Source organism: Lolium perenne, chromosome 7 (genome assembly GCF_019359855.2).
Source record: "Lolium perenne isolate Kyuss_39 chromosome 7, Kyuss_2.0, whole genome shotgun sequence".
NCBI lineage: Eukaryota > Viridiplantae > Streptophyta > Magnoliopsida > Poales > Poaceae > Lolium > Lolium perenne.
Genome location: NC_067250.2, coordinates 192890075 through 192910130, shown reverse-complemented (window position 1 = coordinate 192910130; position 20056 = coordinate 192890075). Strand labels below are relative to the sequence as shown.

At 47.3% G+C, this 20056-nt stretch overlaps 1 protein-coding gene, 1 long non-coding RNA gene and 1 pseudogene across 2 annotated transcripts; 1 reads left to right on the top strand and 2 right to left on the bottom strand.

Moving 5' to 3' along the window:
- Positions 1-1787: 1787 nt before the first annotated feature.
- Positions 1788-2729, top strand: LOC127314639 (uncharacterized). The gene is made up of 3 exons (XR_011748930.1): positions 1788-1969; positions 2072-2182; positions 2300-2729. It is a non-coding gene; the product is annotated as an uncharacterized lncRNA (long non-coding RNA).
- Positions 2730-5176: 2447 nt separating this feature from the next.
- LOC127315684 (germin-like protein 8-11) lies at positions 5177-5978 on the bottom strand (annotated as a pseudogene).
- Positions 5979-18626: 12648 nt separating this feature from the next.
- On the bottom strand, positions 18627-19693 carry LOC127314640 (germin-like protein 8-11). The gene is made up of 2 exons (XM_051345144.2): positions 19498-19693; positions 18627-19370 (listed from the first exon to the last, which is right to left on the bottom strand). Exons 1-2 carry the CDS (start codon positions 19616-19618, stop codon positions 18814-18816), a joined length of 678 nt encoding a protein of 225 aa, XP_051201104.1. The 5' UTR covers positions 19619-19693; the 3' UTR covers positions 18627-18813.
- Positions 19694-20056: the final 363 nt, after the last annotated feature.

Genomic DNA, 20056 nt, shown 5'->3' with positions numbered 1-20056 from the left:
ACGTGTACGAGGCATGGGGCCCATTCCGTGGAAATTAGGGTTCCCCCAGAACGATGACCCGTACGGTTACAGAAGCCGTAAGAGAAAGATGGATCGGGATGCAGATGTTGTGGCGAAGTTGGTAACGGAAATGGATGTGATGAAGAAAACCGTGAGTGTACTAGTAGCCGAAAGAGATGCAGCTCGGGCGCAGCATGAAGATCATCCAATGGATCTCGGAAGCCAGCAGCGGAGAAGAAGCAGCGTGGCTTCCACGGAGGCCTCACCGGCTGGTGCACCGACGATCGAAATTACTGCACCGGAGCCTCTGGTGGTCGAAATTACTGCACCGGAGCCTCCTCGCTACCCCGTGGACGATATAAAGGAGATGAAAGCATGTCATCTGTATTATCCTATCGGGAACATGTCCATGAAGGTAGCCATCGGCAGTGCTTTACCACCTGGAGCACTCCACCACAACAACCCCATTCAAGATGGCTATGCTCGTGTCACGGTGGAGGAGATAGTCCAAGGGTTTGAGGACCTGGACATTGACATTGCTACACCTGAAGGGGTGAAAAGACTTGGAGATGTCAAGCGCCAGTTCATTCTATGGCAGAAGAAATTTATCAAGTTTCCAGGCGAGGCGCCAACAAGTCCACCCCCGTACGGTGGTGGTGGTGGCGGTGGCGGTGACGGTGGCGGTGGCGGTGGCGGTGACGGTGGCGGTGGCGGTGGTGGTGGTGGTGCTTCACCTACACCTCCTTCACGTCAGCCGACGCCGCCCCCCAATTCACCTCCGGCGGGTAAGCAGACGCCGCCCCCCAGTCCTCGTCCGGCGGGTGATCAGACACCGCCCCCCAATCCACCTCCGGCGAAGAAGCAGAAGCAGTCCTGGGTTATTAACCCGGACCCTTATGTACCTAGAACCACAAAGATACCAGAGCCATCACTGAAGCCTCTCATCCCGAGGCCTTGGGAACTTAGTGTCGAGGAAAATGCAGCGGCCGTGGCTGCTCAGCATGAGAAATGGAAGGAGGAGTGCAAGAAGAAAAGAGAGGGCGAGCCCAAGCCAGTATTTTCTGACAAGCAAAAGCAGTGGGCTAAGTCATTTTTGAACACACCGTCCCAAGCCGCGAAGAATCTGCCTGACGACTATTTACGTGAACTTCGTAGGCAAGCACTCGCGTTCAAGAGGAACCAAGAGTTGGCGGAGAAGAAAGCCTTGGAGGAGGCCGAGAAAAACTTAGAAAGGGGGAAAGAAGTTGCCCAGCTCGGGGAACAAAGTAAACAATCGATCGCCCCGCTCATAGTGCAAGCCGTCGGTCCGGATGCCCCCGATATCATAGCAGCTGTGGCAGCACATAGATTGACTGTAACGAGTGCCAGAGAACAAGCGGCCAACTTAGGTATCACTCTTCGTGCACTGTTAGGCCTTGATGAGGCGCCAATGAAGGACGTAGTATTTACATATGTGAAGAATGGCCCTCTCGTCGAGCCTGCGCAGGAAGAGGATCTACCTCGACAAATGAAAGGTCTGCTAAATTGGTACAAGGGTTACATAAAACATAAAAACGCCAAAGACTATATCTATGCGGAAGTTAGATATGAGCATCACTTCAAACATTACTATGTACAAATTCATCTGAGGGAATTGTTCCAGCTGTTCAATCTGCGCGACCTCGACAAATCTATTATCAGTTGCTACGTTCTGTAAGTGATTTATTAATTTCTACCCCATCTCGTTCATTGCCTGCACTATATATATATATATATATATTGTCCTAACTATCTTGTTGTGTACGCTATTATGCAGAATGAAGAAGCGGGAAATGCGAATAAGGAACATCCATGATGTTGGGTTCATTGACCCACAAATCGTTAATTCATATGTGTTAGAACACCACCCCGCCGACGTGGAGGATGACCTGTGGCGGTTTATTAGAAAACAGACACTCAAAAGTGATATTCTATTTCCTTACCATTTTGGGTGAGTGTTTCTGTCTTGAGCACATTCTCTTTTGTTTACTCCATGCATGGTATGTGGCTAATCGATGAGTTATGCATGACTGTGCATGTATCGTGTCCGCAGGTTCCACTGGATTCTTATGGTAATTCAAGTTCAGACCTCCTCAGTTCTCGTCCACGACTCTCTGAATATGGATCCGGCGCTTTGGGCCGACATGAGAAAAATGATGCAAAAGTAATTATTTTCATTCATTTGCGCTCTATATCGATCGGCCTATTTCGTTCATCATTTCCTAATATCAAGTAACTAATTAATAACTCTCTTGTTCATTTAATTTTCTTTGCCTCATAGGGTTTGGAGACGGTTCGTAGATACCAAGGTCGGTGAATTCAAAAAAGAGCTACATTTTAAAATGGCAGTGCGGACGACTGGGGATATTCAGCCACCGGGGACCAATCTATGTGGATACTATGTTTGTGAGAGGATCCGGAGATACTGCAATGAGCGGGACCAGAAGTGTGAGAACAACATCCTGAGGAATAACCTCCGGAAGACGCTTAGTCCAGAAGCTCGCTTCCGACCACTTCAAGAGGAACTAGCTGGATGGTTGGCGAGGGAAGTCATCGATCCTAGAGGAGAACACCATTACGATGACGTAGAACTTTATATGCACTAAATTATGGATGGAAACTTGTTCAAAATTGTATATGGTCATCCGATATTGAATATATATTGTATATGGTCATCCGATATTGAATATATATTGTATATTCCTCTTGAATTATTTTTGGTTCTAATTTCAAATTTGTTTGAAATTGTACATTCATATGCATGTATGTAGTACCGTGGAATATGTGAAACTCCTTCAAAATTAAAACCCAAAAGAAATAAAACAATACAAATTAAAAAGAAACCAGATTTAGGGGGAGGGGGGGCTAAACCCTAAACCCTGCGGAGGCCTTTAGTCGCGGTTGGCCAGAAGAACCGCGACTAAAGGTCCTCCGCCCTGGCGCTCGCCTGCGGCCCACGTGGACGGGCCTTTAGTCGCGGTTCGTAAGGAACCGCGACTAAAAGGGGGGGCCTTTAGTCGCGCTACTTTGGTCGCGGTTGCGCAACCGCGACTAATGGCAGTTGCGAACCGCGACCAAAGCCCCTTTTTCCACCAGTGGCACTACCAACTAATCTGACGCGGTCTCAATCGCGTATCTTGGTTTGGTGAGCATATGCGCGCGGCATCCCGATTAATGTCATGGCTTTCCCGCAAGTAACTAACAACTCCGAAAGAAATTATGACCGAGTGCACGTTTTGACGACTTTGCTGATCGACGTGATGACATTACGATCACTCTTGCACCTCCACTTTGGTACTGTACGTCTCTTAAACATTTCATTTCTTCTGTCTAGGTGACATCTTCGCTACGTGCACTGAGTTGTATGCATTATAGAGCACACCCCTAGTATGAATATTACGTCTATTAATACACCAAGGTCCCGTTTGGAACAAAGAAAATGCATAGAACTTTGGGAGGATAGAATTCCTATAGAAAAACCTACGCTGACGTTTGGAACAAAGGAATGGGAATCTAAGATTCCTTTGAGATTCCTATGCAAAAGGCTATTCCAAAGGATTTTTTAGGAAAACTATCATGAGATCTCCCATCGTGTTTTCATCAACCCGTGTTTATAATTTCTGTGTTTTTCCTTAGTAACATTCAAATGTCCTTTTTGGAACTTTCTTGTGGTTTTGGTTCATGTAGAAATTCATGATATATGACATTCGAATTCCTGCATTTTCATATTCCTATATTTTGAGTTCCTTCATTTCCAACGGAGTCTAAATGGCATGGTTTGTTGGACAAATGAGCGGCTGCTTGCATCCATTCCAATAACATGGTTTGAAAATTTATTCTCTGGAAGTGCGAGTACACGTTGTACATTAGCAACTTTTTAGGCCATTTAACTTACCTCATTTGTTCAAAAATTACTTTCAATAGATAGATAGGTTAAAACTATATTTTTTCATGGAGCTCGTTTCCTTCAAATAAATAATATTATGTAGCATAGAGTTTGCTACAAGGAAGCATCTCAAACAACATCTTATGTTTGTATATCTCCATGAGTTTCTGTATATCTCCACGAGTTGTGTACATATATAGAAAAAACATTGAGATAGTGTACGATAGATGTATCAAGGGCCCAAGAACTAATTTCTACTTCTTGTCACTAATTAAGCGATTATTCCTTGTTTTTTTTTTCTATTTTTGAGTTGCAATTCAGCCGTCTTACCATTTGAGTTAATCATTATGATTTTTGGCACAATACTTGATTAGATACTCAGTGAAAAGGTTATCAATAATCAACTCGCAACATCTATCTGAGACTGATGACACATAAGTAAAAAAATATAATGAAATGTCAATAAGGTCATCATAAATGAAATATAGGAATACATATTGCACTTTAAGTTTGGCATGATCAAGAGTGAATATTGTAATCCCTTCACATGTATGATATACAAACATGCACTATTTGCATCATATGTACAGCTGTCAATGTTAAACTTATACTGAAATTATAATGAAGATAATTTTGCGATGGAACCAGGGCAACAAAGTCCCTAGTTTTCATTTATTGTCGGGAAGCAAGACACTTGAAAGTAGCATATGCTGCGAGTCGGACAAATACCAACACTCTTAATTATTCGAAAGGTGAAAATGCATTCATACTCACAGGCACATATGTGGAATTTATTAATAGCTTAAATTTAAAAAAAAATAGAAAAGGAGGCTTAAGATTCATATATAGACAAAAACTAAAGAAAGCTCTCTGCACGCAATGAACATAGATCTTCCATGAAGGTCGACCGAAGTTCGACTACTTATTGGATTCACATGTGGTCGTACCTGCAACCAGAGGACCAGCGTATACCTATGGAGTCTGGATGCACTCGACTGATGGCGGTCGTTCGGGCTATCTTCAGCCAAGGTGGTTGGCAGCGTGCTAATAGGATACAATATACATAGGTGTAGGATGTGGTTTACGTCTATGTTTGTATCGTTCTTCCGTTGGCTTATCTTTGTGAGCACCTTATGTGATCGTTGATGTGGCGTTTGTAAGACTTTTAAGACTGCTACAGTTCATTTGTTTTAATAAAGGGCTGTGTGCATCTATTTGATGCAGAGGCCGGGTAATACCCATTTCTAAAAATAAAAAAAACCGAAGTTCGACTTAGTAGTGGTTGTTGTCCTAGAACTGAGCCTAAACAAGTCTACTGTTTTCTTCTCCACCTTAAATTCCTTGGCAAAAACATCATCTGAGATCGGTGGCTTCATTCAAACACCGCATTGGCAATTGCGATAGCTCCTGGGATAGGCTACTGAGTGCAGCAATTGCAACAACATGCTTGTGAAGGTTGGGGTTGAACTGGAAGTGGATGAGCACCAAGGGGAACACAAACACATCTCCTTTGTTGAGCACCTTGGAGAGGAAGTTGTTCTCCGGTTTGGACGTGACGAAGCCAACATACAATGTACCCTCAAGGATTGTGAGGATCTCGCTGGCGCGAGGTGCGTGTGTGGTGGGTTCTGACCTAAGGGTGCATAGTCTATGCGTGCTAGTGAGATGCCCAAGGTGTTGAGGCCAGCAATCTTCATGACATTGATCAAGGTGACTTTGGATCCAACCATGTTAGTCATCCTAGGCTTGTCAAGGTTGTCTACCTTGAAGAAGTCTTCAGCGTTGATATCCATCGGGTAGTTGCAAACAAACCCATTGACAAACAATGCATGAACTACAAATTCGAAATATAAGTATGGTTGTTGCATGGTTATTTCCGAAAGAATTTTTTTGTGAGAGACAACATGTATATTTTGTAATAACCTGACAAATAAATCACAGCGTAAACAATACCTAGGTACTTCTTGTCTACGACATAAAATTCTTGGTGTGGGCTAGGGTCGGAGGCTATGCCCTGCGATGGGACCAATGCGAGAACAGAAGCGAAGAAAATTAATGAGAAAGAGGAGGCAATTTATCTGAGAACCGAGTGAGTATGAAATACAAATACTCCCTCCGTTCCTTTATATAGTGCCTATAGATTTTTGGCATTTGTTTCGGAATATAAGGTTGTAGCTTAGCTTTTTTTTTCAATTAACCCCTCCCCGTTCGGCTCCCAAATTTGTCATGGTAAGTTAGGAAGATATGGATTTCCCAAATTTTACGTTGATCTCAAATCGTCACTAGTGGAAAACAGGGCTTCCGTGGGAGCCTTTTGTCGCGGGCGCGCCTGCACCCGCGACAAATGGCCTGGCCACGTCGCCCCGAAACCATGTGGAGCGCGCGGAGGCTTTTGTCGCGGCCTTTTGTCGCGGGCCGTATTACGACCCGCGACAAAAGGGGTAGGAGCGCCCTTTTGTCGCGGGTCGTAATACGGCCCGCGACAAAATGTCCCCCCTATATATATAGAAGCAGCCAGCCACCCCCCCCCCCCCCACCTCATTTTTTCCTTGGTGGTGAAGGTGGAGGTGTATGCTAGCTCATTTTTTCTACATGTGCACAAGAGGTGTTTGATGGAATGCTTGTGAGAGGGATGCCACTTGGTTTTATTTGATAAGATTTCTCCTCTTTTTGATCCAAAAAGGTTAGCAACTATTTTCTCAACTATATATATATGCATAGTCCGTACAATACTAATTTTAGCAAGGTGATTGCATCTGATACATATATAATTGTACTTATGATGCAGATGAGTCATCCATGGATGTACGGTAACCGATGTGCTCCCGCTTTCAGAGAGGGCGTGAATTCTTTCCTGCTTGTGGCCGAGGCCAACAAGTCGAAGCAAGGTTTTATGTGCTGTCCATGTCTAAAATGTAAGAACGAGAAGGATTACTCTTGCTCAAGAGATATTAAGAGCCACCTGCTTCGGTTTGGGTTCATGTCCAGCTATAATGTTTGGACCAAGCACGGAGAAGAAGGGGTTATGATTGAAGACGGCGATGAGGAAGAAGATAATGATGAGAAGTACCGATCTATGTTCTCTGAATGCTTTGATACCGCAATGGACGACAATGAAGAAGAAGGAGGTGAAGAACAGGCATCAGATGATCCTGTTGATGATGATCTTCGTCGGGCCATTTCTGATGCAAGAAGAGACTGTGACACGGATAAGGAGAGGTTGCAGTTCGACAAGATGTTAGAGGACCACCACAAATTGTTGTACCCAGGTTGTGAAGATGGGCATAGAAAGCTGGGTAGCATATTGGAATTGCTGAAATGGAAGGCAGAGGTCGGTGTGTCTGACTCGGGATTTGAGAAATTGATGATAATATTAAAGAAGCTGTTTCCAAGAAATAATGAATTGCCCGTCAGTACATATGAAGCAAAGAAGCTTGTCTGCCCTCTAGGATTAGATGTGCAGAAGATACATGCATGCATTAATGACTGTATCCTCTACCGCGGTGAGAAGTACGAGAATTTGAATAAATGCCCGATATGTGGTGCATTGCGGTATAAGATCAGAAAAGATGACCCTGGTGATGTTGAGGGCGAGCCACCCAGGAAGAGGGTTCCTGCGAAGGTGATGTGGTATGCTCCAATAATACCACGGTTGAAACGTTTGTTCAGAAACAAAGAGCATGCCAAGTTGTTGCGATGGCACATGGAAGAACGTAAGAAAGACGCGATGTTGAGGCACCCCGCTGATGGTCGGCAGTGGAGAAACATCGGGAGAGAGTTTCCGGATTTTGCAGGTGAGGCAAGGAACTTATACTTTGGTCTAAGTACAGATGGCATGAATCCTTTTGGGGAGCAGAGCTGCGGTCCACGGCACTGGCCCGTGACTCTATGTATCTACAACCTTCCTCCTTGGTTGTGCATGAAGCGGAAGTTCATTATGATGCCAGTGCTTATCCAAGGCCCAAAGCAACCGGGCAACGACATTGATGTGTACCTAAGGCCATTAGTCGATGAACTTTTGGAGTTGTGGGCCAAACCAGGTGTGGTGTGTGGGATGAGCACACGGAGCAAGAATTTGACCTACGAGCGTTGCTATTCGTAACCATCAATGATTGGCCTGCTCTCAGTAACATTTCAGGACAGACGAACAAAGGATACAATGCATGCACACACTGTTTAGATGAGACTGAAAGTAAATATTTGGGAAAAAGCAGAAAAGTTGTGTACCCGTTCAATCGTCGTTTCCTTCCGCGCAAGCATCCCTTAAGGAAAAAAGGCAAGCATTTCGATGGCGAGGCAGACCGCCGTCCGAAGCCTGTCCCCCGTAGTGGTGCTGATATATTTGACATGGTCAAGGATTTAAATGTTATCTTTGGAAAGGGTCCAGGCAGTCGACCTGTTCCGAAAGACGATGACGGACACGCGCCCATGTGGAAGAAGAAATCTATTTTCTGGGAGCTAGAATATTGGAAAGTCCTGGAAGTCCGCTCTGCAATCGACGTGATGCACCTGACCAAGAATCTTTGTGTGAATATTCTAGGTTTTCTGGGCGTGTATGGAAAGACAAAAGATACAACGAAGCACGGGAGGACCAGGAACTTCATAAAGGACGAAACGGCAATCATCCAGGGCAGTTTGTAGGGCCTGCCAGCTATGCTCTTACCAAACAAGAGAAGGAGATCTTTTTTGAAGCCCTATTCAGTATCAAGGTTCCGTCTGGTTTCTCGTCGAATATAAAGGGGATAGTAAATATGAAGGAGAAAAAATTCCAGAACCTGAAGTCCCATGACTGTCACGTGCTTATGACACAATTGCTTCCGATTGCATTGAGGGGACTTCTACCAGAAAATGTTCGACTAGCCATTGTGAAGATATGTGCATTCTGAACGCAATTTCTCGAAGGTAATGGATCCGAAACTTTGTCGGGATTACAGGAAGATGTGGTCCAATGTCTTGTCAGCTTCGAGTTGTTGTTCCCACCATCCTTCTTCAATATTATGACGCACCTCCTCGTTCACCTAGTTGAAGAGATTAGAATTCTCGGTCCTGTATTTCTACACAATATGTTCCCCTTCGAGAGGTTCATGGGAGTCTTAAAGAAATATGTTCATAACCGAGCTAGGCCGGAAGGAAGTATCTCAAAGGGCTACGGAACTGAGGAGGTCATTGAGTTTTGTGTTGACTTTCTTCTGACCTTAAGCCGATTGGTGTTCCTGAATCTCGGTATGAGGGGAGGCTGACTGGAAAAGGCACACTAGGAAGGAAAGCAACGGTGTGGAGGGACAAGATTTCTTTCAATCAAGCACACTACACAGTTCTATACAATTCCAGCTTGGTGGCTCCGTACATCGAGAAACATAAGAATGTTTTACGAGAAATAAACCCGGGCCAGCCCGAGTCCTTGATTACACGTCAACACATGAATACCTTCGGCAGTTGGTTGCAAAGACATCTCATTAATGACCCATCTGCGGTGGAGCAGCTGTACTTGTTGGCCAGGTTACCATCTTCAAACATATGTACATTCCAAGGGTACGAGATAAATGGGAATACATTTTACACGATCGACCAAGATAAAAAGAGCACCAACCAAAACAGCGGTGTCCGCTTCGATGCAAGAGACGAGAATGGGCAGACCACCACATATTATGGATACATAGAGGAGATATGGGAACTTGACTATGGTCCCACTTTTAAGGTCCCTTTGTTTCGGTGCAAATGGGTGAAGCTCAGCGCTATACATATTGACGATAAGTACGGTATGATAACAGTGGATCCCAACAATCTTGCGTACCTGGACGAGCCTTTTGTCCTAGCCAGCGAGGTGGCTCAAGTTTTCTACGTGAAGGACATGTCTAGCAAATCAAGAAAAAGAAATAAACAAAAGAATACATCAATCGAGGAGCCAAAGCGCCACATAGTTCTTTCGGGGAAAAGAAACATCGTGGGAGTGGATGACAAGACAGACATGTCGAAGATTATAATAAGTTTAAAGAAATTCCGCCCTTCACGGTGAAAATTGACCCAAGCATCTTGCTAAATGATGAAGATTCTCCATGGCTACGGCGTAGAAGATCACAACACTAGATGGCGATGTAATAATGTATTCTTCATATATAGTTCCCAAGACAATCTCTACATTTATGTAATAATGAGAACCCTTTCCCCAACACTGTTAGAGGAGACGGAGTCTTTCACGGGCTTGCATGGAAATTTTTCCGAGGAGCAGCTTCCGAAGATACCGTAGGGCGTGTGCACCAACGACATCTTCGAGAAGCTGCGCCACGGGAGATTTCCCAACCCTTTCCTTCATCCATGGGAATGAAACTGTGCTTGGCTTGTTGATCTGCTTGGCAAGGCGTATCGATGCTCCTTTTATAGGCACGGCACCGCTTCTACTTTGTCTTATTCCTTCGACAGGCCGTCGTGCGCTACATGCTTTATCTCATCGAGCAGTGCGTCCACCCACGCGTCCTTATCCTGCCGACACCTTTAGTCGCGGTTGCAGCCACCAACCGTGACAAAAGGTTACCGACACATCCTTATCCTGCCGACAGCTTTAGTCGCGGTTGCAGCCACCAACCGTGACAAAAGGTTACCGACACATCCTTATTATCCTGCCGACAGCTTTAGTCGCGGTTGCAGCCACCAACCGTGACAAAAGGCCCTCCTAGATAAGCCTCCCCCAGTCTTTTGTCGCGGTTTGAGCCTCCACCCGGGATGAAAGTTTCGCGCGCCACTTCGTTCCCGCCTATTTTCTTCCCGCATTCCCGCCATTTTTCCACTATATATATGTAGGCTTGGACTCATATCTGCAAACCTCATCACTCTCTCCCATGGCTTCCATCGTATGTCTAACACCCCGGGAGGCGGAGGCGCTTTGCGCCTCGAACTACCCCTGCCCGCCCGGCTACCGCGTCCCGACCGGCTGGTTGCTGAGCGTCGGAGGCGTACCGGTCCCTCCTATCCCTCTTGGTGTGCCACGCGAGATGGCCATCACGAACCACTACTATTTCGAGCTCACGCCTGAGCAGCGGAGGAATCCCCAGTGGCATCCCGACTACAGCCCGACTTGGGACAACTTCTTCATCAATCGGCTTGAGAGGGCGGTTGCCAGGTACGAGGAGTACGGCCCGCCTCCTTCGAACTTCAACGAGGCCGGCCGTCGGATGTGGTGGCGCGGCCGGACTCTCCAGAGCGTCCTGGCCTATCGTGGCCCCCGCCTGCGCTACCCTCAATCCCAGCCCACGCGTGCTCACCCGCCGAGGTTGGACAACCGCGACCCCGATGCTAGCGACGATGACGTCGGCGACTATGATGACTACAGTGGCGAGTATTATAGGGCTAGGCACGACTATGATTGAATGGCTCCAACATTCGAATCTGGCCATGTATCTTAATTTTCAGTTGAGCTCTGTACTTTAATTTCAGTTTAGTCGTAATAAATTTCGTGTCAACCACTTTATTGAACAAACAACCGTCAACGACTTTATAAACTAAATTTAAACTAATAGAACTGACAACGACTTTATTGAAATTACAATAAAATAGATAAATTACTAGTCTAGTCTCAGTCATCGTCGGAGGTTGTCTCCGTCCAAATGTCATCCCACCGAGGGTCGTCTTCGGTCCAAGTTGTATTCGGGTTCTCGAGCTCGAAGTTGGCGACGGCCCGACGGTGGCGCCTGTTGGACCTGCGTTGTGCCCTAAGGATAGCGAAGAACGCGTCGGTGTTCTCGACGTCGTTGGGGAACTGCGCCCTCCACTGGCGCATCAACTGCTCGTCGTGCTCGGCGATGGCGATCCTGCGCTGCACCTGGCGGTGCCGTCGACGGTCCTCGTCGTCGACGAGGCACGGCGGTGGCACGAGGAACTCTGCCTCCTCTAGCGATTCAACATCCGGGAAGTTCATGTCGCGCCGTGGCCGCCGAAAACGCCACGCCGCCGCGTCGTAAGCGCGCGCCGCCAGCTCCGGCGTGTTGTACGTGCCGAGGGTGAGGCGGAAGCCACCGGCGCGTATCTCGGCGTAGAACCTACCGCTTGGACGCACTCGAACGCCACGGAAACCGGACGCCCCTCGACGACGTGGAGGCTTCCCGGAGATGAATGAGCGGAGGAGGCGGTGGCGACGTGTGGTTGCACCCGCACTCGTCGCTATATATAGCGCACGCGGGGCATGGCACGTGTAAGCCACGGCTACACACGTCGCACGCCGGCGTCGACGGGTGATGCACGTGGAAGCGGTGGCCACACGTCGCACGACGGCGTCGGCGGGTGAGGCACGTGGAAGCGGTGGCCACACGTCGCACGACGGCGTCGACGGGTGAGGCACGTGGAAGCGGTGGCCACACGTCGCACGACGGCGTTGACGGGACGCGACACGTGTGGCACGGCGGCGGTGCACAGGGGTGAAACATACCCTACTATCAACGTTTCATATGACGCGAGATGCAAAAAGGTATATGGATGTCATATTCATGTTCATTACCTTTTTCTGATCAATATTCATATATAAAATATTTGTATTTGAGTTACCATTCAAAAGTTATTGAAATAATGGTTTTTTTAATTTAAATTACAAAAAAGAAAGGGTGAAGAGGCTCTAGATGGGCTGATCCGTGGCACAGCCCATCCAACGGCTCTAGGCCGTTGGATTCAAACGGCCAGAGCCGTTGGATGGGCTGTGCCGCGGATCAGCCCCACAGGCCTTTTGTCGCGGGTGGGGGCTTGACCCGCGACAAAGACCCCCTTTTGTCGCGGGTGGGGGCTTGACCCGCGACAAAGGGGGTCTTTTGTCGCGGGTCAAGCCCCCACCCGCGACAAAAGGGGGGTGGGTATAAGAGCGCGGAGCCGCGGGCGGAGCCGCCACCCGCGACTCCTGGAGGCCAACACTTAGCCGTTTTGCGCCGCCAGGCTGCCGAAATTGGCCGCGCCGCCGCCGTCTTCCTCGCCTCCGGCCGCCGCCCTCTGCGCCGCCCCCGCCTCTTCCTCTCGGGCCGCCGCCGTTCCTCTGCCGCCTCTCGCGCCGCGCCACGCCTCGGCCGCCGCCTGCGCCCCTCGCGCCGCGCGCGCCTCGGCCGCCGCCTGCGTCCTCGGGCCGCCGCCGCCGCCGGCCGCCACCTGCGCGTCGTCGTCCTCGGGCCGCCGCCGCCGCCGTCTTCCTCGCCCGAGGTAGCGCCGCCGCGCCTGCTCGCGGGCGCCCTGGTTTTCATTTTTTTTTTCATTTTTTTTACTTAATTGTGTTAATTAGTTATTAATTAGTTAGTATGTAATTAGTTAGTAATGTAATTAGTAATTTAGTTAGTATGTAATTAGTTAGTAATGTAATTAGTTAGTTTAGTTAGTATGTAATTAGTTAGTATATAATGTTTAGTTAGTATGTAATTAGTTCATATGTAATTAGTTTAGTTTAGTTAGTTTAGTTAGTATGTAATTAGTTAGTTTAGTTAGTATGTAATTAGTTAGTTTAGTTAGTTTAGTATGTAATGTAATTAGTTAGTTTAGTTAGTATGTAATTAGTTAGTATGTAATTGATTAGTTTTAGGTTGAAAAATGTTTAGTATATGTATTTACCGACACCGACACCCTCTCTCCACCGACACCGACACCCTCTCTCCACCGACACCGACACCCTCTATCGCAAACCGACACCCTCTCTCTCTCGCAAACTAGCGTCGCCGACACCCTCTCTCTCTCTCGCAAACACGCGTCGCCGACACCGACACCCTCTCTCCACCGACACCGACACCCTCTCTCGCAAACCGACACCCTCTCTCTCTCGCAAACTAGCGTCGCCGACACCCTCTCTCTCTCTCGCAAACACGCGTCGCCGACACACTCTCCCTCTCGCAAACACGCGTCGCCGACACCATCTCCCTCTCGCAAACACGCGTCGCCGACACCCTCTCCCTCTCTCTGGCAAACACGCGTCGCCGACACACTCTCCCTCTCGCAAACACGCGTCGTCGACACCATCTCCCTCTCGCAAACACGCGTCGCCGACACCCTCTCCCTCTCGCAAACACGCGTCGCCAACACCCTCTCCCTCTCGCAAACACGTGTCGCCGATTAGGGTTAGGGTTTGGTTTGTGTTTGATTAGGGTTAGGGTTTGGTTTGTGTTTGATTAGGGTTAGGGGTTTGGTTTGTGTTTGATTAGGGTTAGGGTTAGAACATGTACTTATCGATTTAATTCTTTTGCAGAAACAATGGATCCATTCGAACGGGACTTGGAACAGGAAGACATGTTCGCGGACATAATCCGCGATGGTACAGAAGCCGACCGAGAAGACCGCGGCTCCGGTGATGGAGAAGCCCGCGGCTCCGGTCATGGAGAAGCCGACGGCTCCGGTCATGGAGAAGCCGACGGCTCCGGTGACGGAGAAGCCGACGACGGCTCCGGTGACGGAGAAGCCGACGGCTCCGATCATGACGAGGTATTAATGGAATTCTATATGTACATATGTATTGAGACATTAGTATAGAGGCATTAATGCAATTCTATATATATGTATTCTCTTAGGCCTCCGAAGATAAGATAGAGAAACGAGGCCCGGCAAAGAAGTTGACCAAAAAAGACCACTTCACAATTGAAGCTATATCACCGGAAGGCCAACCGGTGGTACCCGAGAATGTCGGAGTGAAGTTCAAAAATCAGTGCGGAGTTGTGGTTAGAGATCGTATCCCGATCACTGTCAGAGAATGGAACAAGACCAAGAATGTGTCCGAAAATCAGGTTGCCGATAGGTACAAAGACACACTTTTCAGAGACCTCATGGCACATTTCACTTTGCCAGATTTGGGATCGGAGTCTGAGAATGCTAAGCAGCGGGCGCTAGTGAAGAAATGGGCTCTTAAGAAGATGGGGGAACTTTTCCGGGCGTATAAGAACCGGTTATGGAAAAATTATAAGAAAGACAAGAAGCCTCCATTATTCGAGAACTACCTAGCGAAGCAGGAGCATAACTGGGAAGAATTTGTGAGGTACAAAGAATCAGAGGAGGCTGTGAACCTGTCAACGAAAAACAAGAAGAATGTAAGCGAGAAGAAATATCACCATCATACGGGGCGAGGGGGCTACGGAAGAGCCATGCCTAAGTGGGATGCACAAGAGGCTGAGATGGAGCTGAACGGGATCACTCCAGAACCCACGCGAGAAGGATGGGACACTAGGGCTCGAAATTGGTTCCTCGCGCATGGCTGTGAGTATGACATGAAGACAGGGAACATTGTTGAAAGTGACACCAGGGTTAGGGTACCCAGGCAAAAATGGATTGAAGTGACGACAGATATAAAGGCGGGAAAACTAAAGTTTGCTCCCGATAGAGAGAAAGACTTGCTGACGCTTGTCCTCGGTAATCCTGAGAAGGGAGGACGAACAAGAGGCTTCGGCCCTAGTGTTCCGTGGTCGCTTGGGTTTCCGGCCGACGCGGAGACTTATAGAAGCCGAGCGAGAGCTAAACAGCGCCAGCTGGAGGTGCAGAATGACCGGATGGCCGAGTTCCAACGCCGACTTGACCAGCAGCAGCGGGAGCTTCAGCAGCAGCAGCGGGAGATAAATGAACTAAAAGGACAGCGCCCGCCAGATAATACCGCTGACATATCTCAGCGACGAGACAGCAGCGTGGCCGACTCGGAGGCCCCTCCTACACGGATGATGATAGATGCCGGTCCTGGCGACCCCTTGGATGGAATCAAGGAGCAAACACCTTGTGATCTCCATGAGGTGTTCAGGAAGGTTTCTGTTAAGGTGGCGGTCGGCTATGTCTTACCGGCATTTGGACCTGAAGGTGAGCCGGCAACATGGCATGGCAATCCGATTCCAGCTGGCTATGCTCGTGTCGGGGTGGATTCAGTTGTCCCGTCGTGGGAGACATTGGAGCTCGATATCCCTGGAGGTGATGGGGGGCTTACACTCAGAGAGGTGCTGGGAGAAATCATTCTCTGGGAAAAGAAGAACATCAGGCTGCCAGGCAAGGTAGCACCTAGTACCAGTCGTCCCAGCAGGTCACCATCACCTCCTCCAGGTGATCGCAGGCCACCATCACCTCCTCCTACTGATCACATGTCGCCACCATCACCCCGTGGGTACGACGTCGACCACGACATCGGTAGTCCATCACCATCTCCAGCGCCGCCGCCTCCGCCCACTAAGACTCGGAATGCACCCAGCCGGAAGCGTTTCAAGTGTCCTGTCCGCAAGAAGTCGCCCCTCCCAAAAGTACCAAAGGTTCCTCCCCCCCGTCCTTACGATCGTACCCCGGAGGAAAATGATGCCATTGTTAAGAAATACAATTATGATTTTTTTCATAAGCCAAAACCTCCAGCGCCAGAGCCATACACAGAGAAGCAAATAGAATATGCTACTAGTTTTCTGAACACACCATCGCAGTATGAGTTACACGAGAAGAAGGATGACTATACACGCACTCTTGCGAAGGTAATTGACCAAAAGAAGGATGAAAAGGCTAAGGAGAAGGACATTGCTGGCACGAGCAAATCATCAGCTAGAAGTGCAGATGAGAAAAGGTCAAGTTCAACAAGTGCACCCCTCAAGGCCAAGCAAACGACAAAAGGCAAAAAGAGAAAGGAAGTTCCCCTCCTCGGTGCTCAGCCCAAACAATCGATCCCAGCACTCAAAGTGCTTAATGTTCCCAAGCTGTACCAGGAACATCATGGTGGTATCGATATGGAAGAAGCTGCAAGGCTAGCGGCTGCTTGTTCAGTTACCGTGGAGGAATTGCTGTCTGCAGCAGATGCTGACATACCCACTGGTGATATAGCTCCTAAATTTGTCTACGGGGCCGACTTGGTCAGCAGAGAGCAGCTGCATAAACTGCCAACACATATGCGGAATTTACATCAGTGGTACCTTGATGCATGCAAGGAGAACATAATGTACATCGTGGCGAGTATACCATGGGAATATTACTACCGAAAGGAGGAGATCCATATTGAGATGAATGAACTCTGGCAGTTATTCAATCTAGAAGCCCTCGACAAATCTCTCATGAGTTGCTATTGCTTGTAAGTTGTTAACTACATATAAGTTCATTTTCATTCAGTTCATGTTCGTTTTCATTGCATATATATACTCATTATATCTTATGGGTTCTCTTATGCAGACTGAAGATCAGTGAATGCAAAAGTAATAATATTATCAATGTTGGGTTTGTTGACCCAGATAAAATACATGTTGAAACGGTGAAGCATAAACGCGAAGAAACGGGGGGAAACCTACTAAGGTTTTTGGGGGAGCAATATTTCTGTGATTCAATATTGTTTCCTTACAACTACGAGTGAGAGTCTTAATGATCTTTTATGCACATTCAATTTTTCTTACTTGATGTTAAGTGTAATTCCTGACGTATATGCATAACATGTGCAGCTTCCACTGGATTCTACTAGACATTCAACCTGATAAGGGAATAGTTGAAGTAAAAGACCCACTGAGTAGAGGCCTGGACGGGTTCCAGGACTTGCAGAAGTTGCTCCAAGTGTAATTTCCTTCATCGCCGCGCTTTATCTTTCGTGAGATATCAATTAATTATCCACTCATTCAATCATTCTTTTGCCTGGCAGGGCTTGGCAAGCTTTGAAGAATGTTCATAAGGAGATTACCTTTGCAAAGAAGCTAACATTTACTCCTGTACCGTGCCCCCAGCAGCCACAAGGGACAAATCTATGTGGATACTACGTTTGCGAGTCCATTCGCATGTTAACCACTGAGAAGCAGAACAAAAATAAATTCGACGTAAGCAATAACATTCACAACTTTATTTATTATCATCAATATTTCGTTATCAAGACTGATATAGTCATACTCATCTCATTTTCGTATATAGGTCGACTTCATGCGGGACAGACTCCAACCAAAGGAACACGCACTAGGAATCGCGGAGGAACTGGCGGGACTTTTGGTTAGAGAAGTAATAAACAACAAAGGCTTGTTTAGTCCAAATAGTTGCTCTACCTCCAAATAGACGGTCGTTAGTACCGTTTGTCGATCGTGAGCTCCATGTATATATGTAGGGAACCTACGAATATGTGTAAGGGGAATCGACTTCTGCTTCCAATATTTGTTTGATCGATCTATATATATATATATAATGAATGAACGTGTACAACTTCTAGTAGCGTACAAATATATGCAACTTTTATTTTCGAATGAAAAAAATGAAATAACAGGCGGTCGGTGGCGGGGGGGAGGGGTGCTGCACCCCTCAAACCCTAAAGCAGAAGCGTTGTGCGCGCGCCACGTAGAGGGTCTTTTGTCGCGGGTGGTAATACCGCCCGCGACAAAAGGGCCTGTGCCCTGCGCGCCCCGCGGCTGCCACGTGGTGGACCTTATGTCGCGGGTCGTAAGCGACCCGGGATAAAAGGCCTCCCTTTTATCGCGCCTTGCTTGTCGCGGCTGGCCGCCCGCGACAAAAGGCCCTAACCACCCGGATCAAAAGGCCTGTTTTCCACTAGTGCGTTTAGCTAGGGGTCTTGTGTAAAAAATACTCTTGCGCTAATTTCCGTGCCAAAAAACTATAGGTACTATAGAATGGAACAAAGGGAGTACTATATTTGTACCATTTGCATCAAATATACAACCGTCGATCTCATACTATACTTAATTACTAATGAAGATACTTTTGCTGTGGAACTAGGGCAACAAAGTCCCCAGTTTTGATTTATTTTCGCGAGAAAAAGACACATGAAAGTAGCATATGCTCCGAGTCACAAACAAAGGAACACTTTTAATTATTTGAAAGCTCAAAGTACATTCATACTCACGGGCACATGTAGTACCATGACATATGTGTCATTTATTTAAACCTTGAGATGCACATACTGCCAGAAACTAAAGCAAGCTCTTGGCACACATCAAACATAGATCTTCCATAGAGGTTAACCAAAGTCTGACTTAGTAGTGGTTGTTCTCCCAGAACTGAGCCTGAAGCCAGTCAATTGTCTTCTTCTCCACCTGAAATGCCTTGGCAAGAACATCATCTGAGATTGGTGGCTTTGATCCAAATACTGCATTGGCAATGGTGATAGCTCCTGGGTTCTGGCTACTAAGGGCAGCAATTGCAACAGCTGGTTTGTGAGGGTTGGGGTTGAACTGAAAGTGGATGAGCCCCACGGGAAACACAAACACATCTCCTTTGTTAAGCACCTTGGAGAGGAATTTGTTCTCTGGATTCGACGTGACGAAGCCGACATACAATGTACCCTCAAGGACTGTGAGGATCTCGGTGGCCCGAGGGTGCGTGTGTGGTGGGTTCTGACCTAAGGGCGCATAGTCTATGCGTGCTAGTGAGATGCCGAGGGTGTTGAGGCCAGCAATCTGCATGACATTGATTAAGGTGACGTTGGATCCAACCTTGTTGGTCACCCTAGGCTTGTCAAGGTTAGCTTCCTTGAAGAAATCATCAGCGTTAACATCCTTCGGGTTCTTGCAAACAAACCCGTTGACAAACACTGTGTGCGCAACAAATTTAAGATGTAAGTATGGGTGTTTGATTGTTATTTCCACAATCATAATATCAAGAGACACAACATGTATATTTGGTAATAACTTGAAAATAAGTCACGAAGTAAATAATACCTGGAGACTTCTTGTCGGCGACACAAAAGTCTTGGAGTGGGCTAGGGTCGGAGGCTATGCCCTGCCATGGGACCAATGCGAGAAGAGCAGTGAGGACAAGGAAGGAAGAAGAGAATGCCATTTCTTTATAGGCTTTTTGGTTGTGTTTCTCCTGTGTTGCTTGTTGTGTGTTTGTGGGTGGCTGATGCTTTGAAGATGCAGAGAGGGTGGACTTATATAGCTGCAGCAAGCAGTGTGGGTGTGTCCATACAAGAAGCAGAAGGAAGAAGTCAAGTATAATCCAACGATGGATGGAAATGGTCAGTGTTTGCTAGAACTTGCTGATGAAGTTATTTTGCATCAACTTTTCACGTTCTGTTTGCTAGTATGTGAAGGCACACTTTTTTTCTTTACTTTAAAGATGCACTCCTAGGTAGCAGCTACGGTTGTTTCTAGGAAGCTAATGCTAAAGTGAGTTAACTGACCTGTCCAATTAGTAAGGTGTTTCGTTTTGGCTTCATTTTCTGGCCGTTGGAATTCACGATGCTCGAAGTGCTTCACGTGAGAGAAAAAAGGGCAG